The sequence below is a fragment of the Egretta garzetta genome, unplaced genomic scaffold (assembly GCF_000687185.1).
Source record: "Egretta garzetta isolate BGI_Z169 unplaced genomic scaffold, ASM68718v1 scaffold656, whole genome shotgun sequence".
Taxonomy (NCBI): Eukaryota; Metazoa; Chordata; class Aves; order Pelecaniformes; family Ardeidae; genus Egretta; species Egretta garzetta.
Window position 1 is genome coordinate 795097 of NW_009259968.1, and position 15164 is coordinate 810260.

Consider the following 15164-nt stretch of genomic DNA (forward strand, 5'->3'; position numbering starts at 1 on the left):
GTTTTAAACTAAACCAGGGTAGGTTTAGACTACATATAAGGAAGAAATTCTTTACAATGAGGGTGGTGAAACACTGGAACAGGTTGCCCAGAGAGGTAGTGGAGGCCCCATCCCTGGGAACATTCAAGGCCAGGTTGGATGGGGCTCTGAGCAACCTGATCTAGTTAGCAGTGTTCCTGCTCACTGCAGGGGTATTGGACTAGGTGACCTCTAGGGGTCCCTTCCAACCCAAAACATTCTATGATTCTGTATGGGCTGAACAAAAACCATGCCAGTATGGGGAGGCAACGTGAACTTCCCCAGCGTGATGCTGTATTCGCTTCTTTAACAGCAAGGTAAAACATATAATCTTCCACTAGCAAAAAACTAGCCTATGACTGGAACAATATTCACAGTATTTTAACTGTGGACAGTAAAGTTTTACTCCACATCGCTGCACATAGTAGTAATGCCAGTGCAATTTGTATTACTCAAATGACTATGCATGTGCTGTGGAGCGGAAAGCAAGCTAGTCAGTCAGAATTCAATACTTACTAGTATTGAACACATCCATACCATACGTACAAAATCTCTCACTAGAAGGATTAAAAAAGGAACCACAAAAGACCTTTTGGTTGAAATGGCTTGAGGAGCCATCTCACAACACTTCGCACTCCTGGTGCATTTCATCGTGGATGAATTTGCAAATAAACCTTCTAGAATGGCTCAAATCCTTCATTCTCTCCTGTCTTTTGGTTCCTGGTGAGGTACGAGCTGCAACACCTATGATACTTTGTAATTTTGTTTCACCAATGAACAAAGATTGATACGGTAGTCAGAAAATCAAATTAGAAGAAAGAGACAGGAGTAAATATTCTGTCAGTGTTGTACAGTGTTCCTGTGCAATAAAAGGAAATCCAATTTTCTCATCCCTCCTCTTGCATTCAGATTTTCCTCACTACAATAAAAAGCTAAGCATTTTTCAGTGTCATCCATATCAAAAACATGGGAACAACAGCTTTTCTGAAAATCTGTAACCCAAGGCTTAGAGTAGCTTCCAGCTAAAGTCTCCTGAGGTATGGAGAGGTGGGAGGCTGAGACCTATCCCTTCTCAAGTCATGATAGAAATTAACAGCGCTATTATTTGAGTGATGACCTTTCTGCACAGTGCTAAGAAGCGCTTTTGCTTGGCAACAGGATTTATTCATTGGGACCTATTCCCAGCAGCTGCTGCAGTCACTGCAATCCAGAAGGGTAAGCCAAGATTTCTATCCCACTTCCCACCTTTTTCATATCCCACTGAAGGCAAATGCGTGGGAAAGAATTACCATTACAGGGGTGCAAATTTCAAAGCATCAGCTATCTGTTGCTTACTTTTGTCCTAAATAAAAGAAAGGGTGCATTCTGCCACCAGTCCCTTTTCCCCAAGTCATTTTAGCATAGAGTAAAACAGTGGCAATGTACCCCTGCACATAAAGTTTATGTCCCTGTTTACTCTGGGGTTACTTGTGCAAGTTCCTCTAACGTTAAGGGTGACAGTGTGCTTGAATAGTCCGGAGCTGTCCTGCATAAGTAGGACCTGATGAAAGATTCGTTGCCTTTTTGTGTAACTTCCACTCATTTGGGGAGTTAATTATTGTTAAGAATGTTCCTTTAAAATAATGAATCCACTCTCAGCTGGAGGTCAAGTAAGCAGCTAAAGAGAGCAGGGAAGCTCATAAAGAAATTACTAAATTAGGTTCTTACAGTCTTACTAGCCTATTTTAATCTTAATTAAGCTCCTCTTCAGAAATTATAGATGTGAGCAATTGTCTTTAAAATATGGACAAATAATAACACAAGTGAACCCACTGCCAACATGAGAAGATTATCCACATTCATAATACACCATCTCTAGTCTGAGAAAAGTGTTGGGCAGAGCAACAGGCCTGGATGCCTATCAGAAACCTCAAATAATTATAGGTAAAGTTGTAGGAAACAATCTTTCAAGACTCAGAGCTCTCTGCAGCAGTTTCCCAGCCCCCAAGCCAAACACACTTTGGGAACTTCAGCTAGAGCACCAACTAAGCCTAAATTGCCAAGACAAAGCATTCATTTCAAGACAAAGTCTAATAATCCCAAATTCCTGCCATAAAGTTTTACAAAACTAAAACATATTTGAGCTTTCCATGGAAATAAACTTTAATGCATACTAGCACCACTAGGGAAGTGAAGAGCTGCAGTCAGCACTTGCTAAAGTCTCTGCAAGGACATCAGGGAGCCTAAAGGGCCCATTAAGTTGCATTTTTGGGGCACAAAAGGCCCATAGTCAAAACGCAAATTTGAAAAAAAAATTAAAGCCTCATTACTATGCACAAATGTGAAAGAATGGTTGGCTGCTGTATTGAGAAGGCTGTCATATAAGCTATAAATAATCAGACATACTGATCACTCAGGAGCCTTCACTTCTGCTTTTCCTCTGTGGTTTGTGTTTGGTTGTCAGTAAATATGACATCTCTCCTCTCCATTCAGCTGGCTAATGGCCCTCGTCTAACTATGAAACATTGGACTAGCATTTTGGGAAACCATCTGTATCCATGAAATAAAGATAAAGCCAATACTACAAGGGCTCTTGTATTTCTAGTCTCACATTAATTGCCCTGAAGATCTTAGTGTAAGGTGAGGAAGCACTTCTCACCAAGCAGAACGTGGTGATGTCCCACATAAGTGCTCTCTCAGCTCACAGGAGCTGTGGCTGAGCAAAGCCCTGTGGGTCCTTCCTCAGAGGAAAGGTCTGGGCTTGTCAAACCTCCGTCCTCCCCTGAGAGGGTATTCGGGCATGCTAGCAACACCTCATGGGCAAGATTACCAGAGGCAGCTGATACAGCTAAGAGAGCCTGTATGTTCACTTATCGTCACAAAATTAAAGGAGAAAAGATTGACATAAACTTACTGCTCTCAATATAATATCAAAATAACAAAACAAGGGATCTACTGCTAATAAGGATTAATAAAAGTTTGGTAATATAGTTAAAACCAGAAATAACCGTTCAGAAATAACTGTGCTTTACTCTAGATAGCAATGGAGTCTCATTTGCTCTTTCAAAGGCATAATCAGTTGAAGGGCACATTTTTCTTCTCTTTGTTCTTTCCCATCAATTTTAATGGGTGCAGAACATCAGTCACATGAAACGTAATGGGACAAGAAGATGGATGAGTACATTTGAAGCTACTAGTCACAGGACAGAAAACATCCTGACAAAGTGACACTGGCAGCATAGGGTTCAACAATAGAGCCTGGACAATATTTAGTAAGTGAAACTACAGTGCTACATGATTTGGTATTCTCACTGGGCAAAATCCTTCCCCTGTCACTATCCATCATGTTCCCACAGGTCAGACTTTCAAAGACATTCTCCTACTGAACATGACCAAATGACATTTTTAATTCAAGGAAATACGTAAATCTGGGGACAAAGAGGTCATTTGGAGATAAATGGGAACAACCTCCTGTATTAGGAACTTAAAACTGCTTCACCAAGATTTTTAAATGGTTTAGTAAGATTCACACATAAGATTTGGAATATATTATGCCCATAGGAGCGAGGAGACTTTATATCTATGCCAAACTTACTGACAGCAGCAGGACTCCACTACTGATGAACAGGTAGCAAACCCCTCCTATTTTCATTAGTACCTGAAGAAAGCAATACCAATAAATTTATGTTTATAAATTGCTCCATATTAAAAAGCCTCTAATTTGCACAATAAAATAAAATACTTGAATAACAAACCAACTCGCCCCATTAGTTATCTGAGAAGAGGTTCTGGGGAAATTGCAACGAAAATTACTATCAAGACTGACCGTTAGCATACAGCGAAGGAACAAACAAACAAACGGAACCAAACCCTTTCTGGACCCGGAGGGAGCGTGGGACTCCAGAAGTGCAGACAGATCTACACTCTACTGCAACGATCCGCTTGTGTTATAACTTTACCAATAATTGCTAAGTGGATCGATCTAGCATTTACAATGCTTATTGTGATCTCCATCATCATTATTAGACAATACTATTCCGGTTTCTTCATTAGCCATTAGCCAACATCTCTACAGTTAATCTTTAAAGCTTTAAATAATACAGAACTTCATACCAGAAAGGGAAAAGAGAAGCCAGGACCTCTTCAGATATACTCATGAGAGAAGGAATTAGAGCCAGACCCCCAAGTCCCGCTGCCACGCTAAACAGGGCCCTATGCCTCAAGACACCACATCACCCATCCAGTGGCATGTGATACCAGAAGGCAAAAAGCCAGCTTTTGGCACACTCTCTTAAAGAGGGCAACATCCCTCCCTGGCATCACAACATACACTGTGAAGGTGATGGTTTTCTAACAAGTACCTTGCTGGAAACTGTTTACACAAATGCTTCTTGCTATATATACTTTCCTTCTCTCGCACAAGCTATGAGGCTGCTCTCTAACAAAATCTCTACAAGAAGTGTGCGCTGGTAAAGAAGATTATACATAGGGAGGAGTTCCCCACATATCTCAGAATGGGAAATTCAGAGAGGATGGAAATTCCATGTCAGGAGAAGGTTTGAGATTTCACAAACAGCACACCCCCCTCTGGAAAGAGCAAAACATTTTGAGATGAAAGACCACTTGACTAACTTTTGGCTTCCAAATTTTGTACTACATGAAATAACACGACATTGTAAAAACTGCTGAATATAAGATGTTTCAAAAGTTATTCACCTGAAATATTTCACTATGATATATAAATAATATTCAGACATTTCTGGAAATTTCTTTCCCACCTTTTTCCTCTAAGACCACGTTTTGATGAAATATTTTTCTGTGAAGCATTTTGATTTTGATGGAATTATATTCATCAGTGAAAAACAATGTAGACACCACACATACTTTCTGGAACTCCCCATTTACAAAATTATGGGTCTGTGTCTTTCCTGAATGTAACAGTAGACTACATGACAAATTAAATAAAAAAAATGCATAAAACCATATTGGAATGACAGATGCCACCCCCACTTTTACTAACCCTGAACTCTGAGAAAGCATTCCAAATGCTGAATTTTAACTAATAATTGACTCTTTTTTCCATCTTTTCTTGCCATTAAAATTTGTTTTGAGCTGGCAGTTCATGTGCCCACAGATATCATGAGGAATCTGAATATTTCACATTCTCGCCATGAGGAGCTCGAAGGCCTGAATAATGATTATTCCCTGAGCAGCTTTCCCTGCAAATCCATCACTATAATATGTAAAAAGCACATTATAAATACAATCAGACATATTAAATAGGTCAGTCAATTGTTCTGTTATATCACAGGCAACCAAAGATAATCCTTTTCTCTGATTACTTCAGTTGGTCCGTCCTCAAAAGGATTTAGCAAAGTGCACCCATTCCCATGCTCCTCTTGGTTCTCAGGACATGGGTCCTGGCACTGTAGTTCATTATATTTCTGACATTAAAGAGCAACTGGACACCTAGTAAGTTCATCGATCTTTCCCAGGAGCCTCACCAGTTTGCTGCACATGGACACAGAAGCTGTGGTGACATTTGCAAGCGGAATGGTCCCTGAAGGCATGTCTGCAGATGCAGGGGCAGAACCTGCGATCCTAGCCAGAAACTGGCCACGGTCTCAAGCACGCCAGGATGTACTGACACAGCCATGGCTGGCTCCTGTTGGCACTGATGTCTATGGACAAGCCTTGAAAGTACAGAGGCAAACATTTTCCTCCTCCTTAGGGCCATGCACAGCTGCTAACTCCATGTGGGTGGGTTCAAGAGATGATGCCTACCCCAGACATGCAGAATACCAAACCCTCAAGAATTTTGACTGTTTCTAAACATTATCTTCCAAGCTCATCCCAATTCCTTTCAAATTTCCTAAACTGTAAGCTAAACCTGAGACTATTTTTAATTAAGTGTTTTTATCGTAACAGTATGATTCCAGGAGCTAGGAAAAAAAACAAACAACCTCCCCAAATGCTGAGCAATATGAAACAAAACAGAAAAAATTCTCCGGCGGGGTGAAGAACACAAAACGTAAGTTGTATCTAGACAAATTAAAGATGCTTGTAGACTTTTGCAGATTGAGTCATCTCAGGTTCAGCTCTGACATTAATGCACATGAAGCACAGGAATTCTAGATATGATGTGGTAGTTTGGAGGATTACTCATTCCACCGTGTTTATGTTGTTTCAGAGGTCAAACTTCACAGCCAAAACCTCTAGGGAATAAACTGCTACTGTACACAATCAGACCACAAAACAAAGGAAAACGAATGTTTGTTTTGCTTCACTTTGCTGATTATCAGGGTTTACTTCTGTTGGTTAAAAAAAAAACCAACAAAACCAACAAAAAACCCCCAACCTTCATCCTGGAGGAAAAGGAATTAATTATTTTTTCCACCCGAGAGAACAAGGATACATAGAATTTCCCAGCTTCCTCAAAGTGAAACAATAAAATCCCACAATAGTGAGGGTCATGCAAGTTTACATCATCCTATTATGTAGAAATTGCCAAATAGGCATGCTGTCCTCTGCCTGTCCACACCAGTATTTTAAACTAAAATGCAAAATATAAACAACTGTAAGAGAGAGTTTGCAGTGTGTTATATGAAGACGCTGCAATTCCATTTCTAGGTTCAGGCCATGGCATAGAAGTATGTGTAAAATTCTCTTTCTGAACTGCTGCTTATTAGAAAAAAACCATAGATAACCTTTTAACAGCTACTGATCTAATAGCGACTCTTAATAGACATTTTTGTTACAACTATTGAGCAAAGTAAAACAAATGACAAGCTTATTACACACAAAATAGCAAGCAACTATCTTCACTGCAACCACAAAGTAAGCGTACAAACAATAATCTGCATCTAAATTTTAAAATTCTTTCATGTCTTGATATTTTGAGGTGACTTTGCAAACTAGGAAATTGTCTTGCTCTTGAAAAAAAAAAAATAAATCTACCTTACTGTATCATCAAACTACTTTGCATGAACCTGGAAGAAAAGAAAAGCCTTTGTGGTTGAAATTAGTCAGCAGGTTCAAAGCTATGGGATGGACAGAAAAGCAAGTACTATTACAAAAAGCTCATGTCCTTTAAAATAACAGGTCAAACACACTTTGAAGTTAAACAGCCTGAAAGCCAAAGATCTGAGCATTTTTCAGCTTCTTTTTTTTAAAATTATTTTTATGAGACCTCACCAAATCCCCTGGGTTGAAGAACTGCTGGTTATCGCCAAGCCCTGCTATACGTATCTCCATTAAGCTCCTAGCTCTTGAGAGAAACCTGGTGAAACAGCCTACTGTCAATTAACTTTTAACATATACTTGCTAGTGTGTTTGGCTGAATTTTAATGCCCCTCCCCTTCAACGAACTGCAAAACAAAAATACTGAACCCTTAAAATATGCTTCTTCAGCAGTTACCAGTCTGTGAATGCTCAAGGTAGCAAGATTGGCTTCATCACATCACTGATGTATAAGACTCACATAAAGATACGTTTTGCCTTAGGCCTGAGGATTATATCCATACCAAATCACATTCAGGAAGCAAGCCTCAAGAAAGGATAGCTCTGCAAAAAATGTATGAAAATCTGATCATTAGAAGGATCCTTAATCCCCATTGTTAAATTCAAGATTTAAGGAACAGCAAAATGACAGAGGAAATCATACTATTCAGTACCTCAACCACTTTTTTTTATTTTCATGGCATTGCATGTCCCTGCAGATTACTGATACAATCTTGGTATGGCTTTTTATAGCTGCTTCTGTTGTACCCATCCCCTGAATTCTTATCTCACATACTATTGTCTGCTTTCTTATCTCAAGACTCTTTCTTTATCCTTCCTCTTGAGGTATGCTCAGGAACTATATGCCTTTTACAAGACAGTAAACAAAGACAGAAAATGAAAGCCTGGCCCAGTGAAGGCAGTGGCAACACTTCAGAGTTTCCTGATTTTATCAGACAAAAAAAAAAAAAATAAAGTGTTTTATCAAAGGCAGTTGGCATGAGATCCAAAATAACACTTAGGTACTTAGCATATAATTCAGGTGTCATGTTCAAAAGAATGATCCCAAAAATCCTGCTAATGGGTTTAGGTTTTTAGGAAATCAGATGACGACTTCCTTATATGCTTACTTGTATGCATGAGTGTCTTCTCTACAGCCATCATCTGTCCGGGAGGCCAGAAATGGCTATTTTAAGCACCCTGCGTGTCCCCAGACCCAAATCCCCACGGCACAATCCTTCAGGACTCCTCAGGGAGCCTTCACACCCAAACACAGGTCTGTGATGAGGGCCTAAATCCAGACAAGAGGTGGCCTTTCAGACAGATCTTCCCTTTTAAGCAATTGGTATGCAGTGACTCAAAGCACAGAGGTGAGGCACGGGTTCCCCGGGGCTCTGCGGATGGTTACTGCTGGGCAGCCAATGTTCCCTAGGTCCACAGACCAGCACCCAGTGTGGTGACCCAGGAGCAAGAGCTCAGGTGTTAGCAGTGCCACAGCACTGGTGTCTCTTTTTGAGTATAGCCTGCAGAAACGTTATGGCAATGGGATTAGTTATTTAGATGAATGCTGCTCAATTATCGGTGTAAAGTAAATAAGCAAGGAAACAGAAGAACCAGGAAAGCTGTGCCTGATAACCACAAAGACCATCTCTTATCTTTAGGAGAAGTCAACTTCTCTGGACTGATTTTTTAAAGTCTTTTCAGTTCAGCAGAGGTTCTTTAAGGAAATTCCAAGCAAGTTTCTAGGACATGGCTAGAAACTTATGACAAGCTTTACTTGATTATGTTTTTTCCATAAATACATTGCTCTACTAACACGAGACAGTGCAGCTTTGAGGGGAATTACATAGAGCAGCGCTCTAAAGTGTTCAGTTAAACTGAGAGGGAACAGTTCTCTTACAAGTTTGTTGACTCCCTCAGCACGTCAAAATTTATTTTTGAACTTTTCAGACAGATAAAACAGTATTCAAAGACCTGCTTAGAAAAAATAAGAATCAGGGTGTTCTCAATTGTTTAAAAAAGTTTAAAAATTTAGAGAGGAGCAAGAAAGAAAAGCTAGGAAATGCAGTAAGAACAAGCCAGATCTACTTTTGCTACTGACTTAATTCAACTCAGATAATTCAATTATTTTCCAGACAATTAAATTTAGAATTTTCTCCTTTCATATCTCCAGAGGCAAAAGTGTCCTGCCACAGAATTCTTATTAAAAATAGAACTTAGATATAAATGGACCCAAAGACATGTTTGTGCTGATGCAGCACAAGACGGTACTTTCCTATTGCTGGTGAAATTCATGAGGAGCATTTGGAAGTGGCACTGATACACAGCAAACAAAGGTGACGCCAAAGCTGCCAGCAGGTATCTCCAGAAGAAAAATGAGAGCTAATGGCAAACACCACCCTGAGGAGTTGTTGTGTAAATACCTCACATGGCATAAGTACCAAAAATGAATACTAGTGGCTGGAGGTTGGTTCAGAAGGAAAATAAGGAATACATCATCTAGTCTATTTAATCCTCTGAATAACCCCAAACTTAATCAAGACTGGAGAAGGCAGGTCCCAGTGACAAGGAACAGTGCTTGGCCCCCAGTTTTCTTTCCTTATTCCAATGCCAGATACAAGCAGCTTCTCCTGAAAAACACAGAAGTGCCTCTGCTGTTTCAGTGGGCAGGCTTGATGTCTGTTCTTGTGAACACCTTTGAATTTGAAGAGATGTACCACTAAAACTCAGTACTTCAAGCAGCCCAAGGGATATCAAAATGAACATAAAATCAGAACTCTAAACTGCTGAAAATTTAAGCTTTATGCTAATTATGGAAACCAACATGAGAAGCAAACTGCATAATCAGTCTTCAGAGGATTTAAAACCGCTGCAAGCAGGGTCTACTATCATCTCAGGTCAAATGTAAAATATGAATGTGCAACCTCCCAGTTTTAATCCCAGCTCCACCACTGACTTTGTGAGCCATCCCAGATTGCCTCTGTTTTCCCTTTGAGCTTTTCTCCTTTCTGCCTTTCAATTCTAAGCTGACCTGAGCCAGGACTGCTTCTTAAACACATAACTCAAAAAATAAGTTCATGCTGCTCTTTGGTTGACCTCCAAAAGTACTGTGTTCTCTCTCTTCCCCCTCTCTTTTTCTCTGGGTTAACTGCACGTTTTGAAAACAAAGCATAAAAAATCCAGCAGAAAGAAATTATTTCCATATGATATCCACAGAATTCTGTGAAAAATTTGCATTTCCTTGAAACTCACACAAGGCTATTGAAGATCACTGTTGACGATTGATCAGATGGTGCTTCAGTTTCATTCCCTCCAGTCACAGAATCATAGAATCATAGAATGCTTTGGGTTGGAAGGGACCTATAGAGGTCGTCTAGTCCAACCCTCCTGCAGTAAGCAGGGACACAGCTAACCAGATCAGGTTGCTCAGAGCCATGTCCAACCTGGCCTTGAATGTTTCCAGGGATGGGGCCTCCACTACCTCCCTGGGCAACCCATCCCAGTGTTTCACCGCCCCCATTGTAAAGAATTTCTTCCTTATATCTCCAATCCTTGCCATATTTCAATTACCCTTTCCACTAAACGGGAAGAGTCCTCATCAAGCAGCTAACAGTAACTTAAACTCACTTCTTTCACCCCAGCAGAGCAAGATAAAATCAGCTGAGAATGGCAGAGGTCTGCTCCTAATGGACATGAGCACACACCAGGTCCCACCTTCTCTAAGTGACTTGACGTAGACTTCCTGGCGGCAGCCTCATTAGCTCCATCCTGCTTATGCAGCACACAGGAAATAATAATGAAATACCCCACAAAGTAGCATGTAGGGCCATAAATTTCAAATTCAGACACCTCCCATTTCTCCACTGGTAGGCATATGGAGAAGAGGACTTGGGGGAGTGCTACGCTTGATACTTTCTCACAGTGAAGTCAAGAAGTAAAGCTGAGCCATCCTCACGCCCTGAGGACAGGTGAAGAGGCACTCAGAAGCACAAGGGTCCTTCACCAATGCCTGCTGGTTACTCAAAAGCTTTCATTCTTAAAACGAGACTATCTGACTTTTTGTTTTAATCCCAATCTGCACGTGCAAGACACAGTTATCAAAATAAAAGTCTCTGTCATGCGAGCAAATGCTGTTTTGCTTTCTCAGTGAAAGGCAAACGAGGCTGGAGGAAGGGTGGGGGGGTGGGGGGGTGGAGAGGAATTATACAAATTCTAACGATGTCTTAATTTCCCAGCAGCTCTACAACAAAAAGCTTTCTGGTGCTGCATCTGACCTCACTACAGACAGTAGCAGAAAACATGCCTCACTGTAAGCACTTGCCTGGTTTTCCTCTGCGAACACACTTTCCTTTGTTTACTGTATTTTTAAGTACACGAGTGCACAGACCACCCACAGTATCAGGTAGCCTAGCACGGGAAAGGTGAGAGATGAGGCTAGGTTTGCTTCCTTATATGAATATAAATTAATCTATCTGATCCACATATGCCGGTGAGCCACAGCTCATCCTCAGTCAGTTCATGTCCCTGACAGGCTAACTTGTCCCAAGCTCTCCAGAAATCATGCAGATGAAAGAGCTAAGGCTGTGGTGTAGGAATTACAGGACTGGAGAGTTAAAAAGGGATTTGCAAATCAAGTAGTGATGCCTGCCTTGGCTTAATTTAATTTATCATATTCTACTGCTGCTCCCCCCCATAGCAGCAAATCAGTATTGTACACAGAAGCAGTCATGGTGCGAGATACTACCTGATTTCTACTGTAGCACCTGGTTAAAAATACACTCGGTATCCTTTGGGCTCTGACCTGCATCCACTGAAACAAAGATAGGGATGAGTTTACAGATGAACACAGGATCCGGCAGCGAGCACACTAAGTCATTTCTCTGCTCTCCTTCTGCACCTTATCAGTGACATTTCCCTAACAGCACAAGATGCAGCACCAGGCTCGCTGCATTTCAACTCCCCAAGGAAAGGTGCTCAGATCCTCCCAGGGATTACCCTTTATCTGGCAAGCACCAGAGTAAAAAAGTGAAAGCATTAGTTCATTTTTGGACCTTGGTTGTTCACATCCACAGACACTCCAACTCAACAGCAGAGAAGATAACAGATAAAGGGAAGAATTTCTCTAGAATCTCTTAAACCCCCCCACCTTTGGGTCTGCTGATCATTTCAATAGCGTTTATTACTATGCAACGTTACTGCAAGGAATATTTTGAAAATGCATTCACTCTAAACCAGGCACAGCCTCTTTCTTCCCTTATGCACATGCAGCCCTTTAAGAAATGTCTAATTCCCTCCACAGCACAACCTGCATTTCTTATTCCCTGGCACAGAAAAGCAGACACCGACCTGCTCCACTCTCCAGTTTGGCAATCCAGAGCTGGGGAGGGGGAAAGGGAGGAGAGGGAAATGCGCTGCTAGGCTTTTCCCTGTGCCGCTGCTGTAGGAAAACATGAGACTGGGATTACAACTAACTATTGAACTAAAGGGAAGTGTGCTACCTAGAGACTGTCTTCACCAGGCAAGGCAATGGGCAGGTTACCTGCAAAAGGACACTCTTTTAGGATTGAATACGCCTGCTGGTTCTGTGGTAAAAAATGATGCAGAGGTATTGCCCCCAGTAGTAATTAACAATGTTAATCTTCTTCTTCCTCTCTATGGTGATAAAAAGAGTCATTTTTATATTTAATTAATGCAGAGGATCATTTTGGAAACGGGCTAATGAGGCTCTGATCACATTACCATGAAAATGTGCATTAACACCACAACTGAGGAGGCTGCTTCATGTGTAGAGAATCCACTTTGTAATTAGCCCACTGTGAAATGAATCACGTCAGGAGGAACTCGGAGGGAACCAGTCGGCAATGGGCACTTAGCTGCTGCTGTGCCAATAGACCACCAACACCGTAAGCTGTTTTTTCTCCTCCGTGCTGCCTGTCAGCAGCAGCACAGTCCAAAACTGCAAGCGTTCAGCCTCCGTCAACGGCAATGTGTCAAAGCCAGGACAAATTACAGAGAGGCACTAAACTTTAGTATGCGAGGGTCTGCTGTGCCAAGAGGGGAAAAAACCCCAACAAAACCCTAAACAAAAAGCTGCAAATCAAATACTGATTCAATAGGATCTGAGCAAAAACTATGGGCTATTATGGTAACTGCTTGTTCCGTCTTTTCCCATCTTATTCTGAAGGAGCTGGGAACATGTTAGCAGCACAGTGCTACGCTGCTACGATGTTGAAAGAGACACCAAAAATACCTAGATGGGATTAAGATCTTTGTCTAGTAGTAAACAGAAATAACACACACAGAGTGAATGAACAGGCAGCACACCTCACCCATGGAAACCCTGTTGTACTCAGGACCTGTTTAAAGGTGACAAGCACGTTTCAGAATCATTTCCATTTCAATTAATTAATCTGCAAATTTAACATACTTCCCGGCCAGCACAGACATGCCATAAAAACTTTGTTCCTTAACTTAGAAATACCTGAGATCACAGACCTAATGCTTTCAGAGGCAGCAGTGCAACTTATCTGAAATCAGTCTTATTACCAAAGCCAAGGGCTCCCTTAAAACATCACCGATACGGTTCAGTGAGACTGCTGCTATATGACTGACATCTTGGCAGAAGATGCAGAAAAATGTTAAAAGAATCCCACAGGAAGTCATCTGAAGGGGGAGTGGCAAACGAGCAGAAAACAACAGGCACCCAAAATACTAATAATTACCACCCCCCACCCCAAACAACTTAGCTAGCAATTTTGCAAAGGAAAAAAAACCAAAAAAAAGGCAAAGCAAAACAAAAGCATCTCTACTTACTCGCTGTAAAGAACACACATTTTTACTCTGGAGATGCTGGTAATATCCTCTGCACTCACCTGTGAAACTTCATAGAGCAGTTTGTAGTGCTCCTCTCTCTTCTGAAAAGTGCACAGATTGCAGCCCATCCTAATAAGCAACACAAGAGCAAAGCCTCTAATTTCCCCAGCACTGACAGGCAAATGCACTGACAGGGAATCACCCTCCAGACTTGACTACTGTTTTTCATCAGTCACTCCAGCCCCGAAACACAGGCACACCACTGTTAGCTGGAAGCACAAGGCAGGGCAGTGTGTAGCAGCATGCTCTTCTTCCCTTTCCCTAACTATCTTACACTCACGTATACACACACAGAGTTTCGACTCAGTTCATGGCAACACTCCCCCTGTCTCTGCATCAGTGCACATGACTACACAGATTCTCACTCATGAATATTAATAGCCTCTCATTGATTATTTATGACAGAACGTGTTAGCGGGGAGGGGTGTCATAGCTGCTGCTGATGACAGATGAATATTCACTAATTAAGAAGCAAATGTACTGTGGTTAAACAAAATTCACTTGTGTCAATACCATCTCTGTTTATTAAGGTTAGAGGGACTCAGCTTCACGTATTTCACCCACGCTCGCCTTAATTTTTACAGTAATTTTCAGGCTAATTCAGGAATGGGGGTGGGAAAGGCACAAGTCAAGTCTTATGTTAGGTCTCCACCTTGTGCAGCAGGGATCAGGGAATACATTTAAAATATTTGTAAGCATTTTAAGAGACTGGTTGTGAAACCTGAGCTGACGTTGCTAAAAATTTAAAGCGTAGAAGGAAGGAGAGAAAATTAACCCAGGTGGCTATACTGCTAGCTTCACCTTTTGACACTGCCAAATTTAGCCAAAAATTCCAGCGTACTCATAAAAAGCATGAGTCTATAAGAACTTGTCATAGATCTCCCGTATATGGGGAAATGCAGATGTGCCTGATCTGGTACTTTTTACATATATACACACATTGTACTGTTTATTAAATAATCTCACATCCGAGCCTCTTCTGGCATAGTAAAACAGATTAATAGTAATTATAGCCCCAATTTCCAAGAAACTCAACAGATATACCCTCTTGGACTCCCAGATATCAGAGCTTTTATTATAACACGCCATTATATCTAATTTTACCATTGGTAAATTAGATTTTAATGGCTCCACAATTCTCAATGTGTGTATAAAGGCAAGGATGCATTTAAAATTAAACCCGCATGTTAAATGTTAAGGCCAATGGAAATCACACTTAATTCCAGGCTGACATTAATTCCTATACTGTATATCATTTAATCCATTGGTAGTTATGCAAAAATAAAAAGCCCAAG

General features: G+C 41.0%; 1 protein-coding gene across 1 annotated transcript in view; it reads right to left on the reverse strand.

The window, feature by feature from the left end:
• PDZRN4 (PDZ domain containing ring finger 4) overlaps nt 1-13937 on the reverse strand; it is a 109250-nt gene extending 95313 nt beyond the window's left edge. The window contains exon 1 of the mRNA XM_009640271.2: nt 13869-13937. Coding sequence (XP_009638566.1) covers nt 13869-13937 — 69 coding nt within the window. The remainder of the gene's footprint in view (nt 1-13868) is intronic.
• Nucleotides 13938-15164: the final 1227 nt, after the last annotated feature.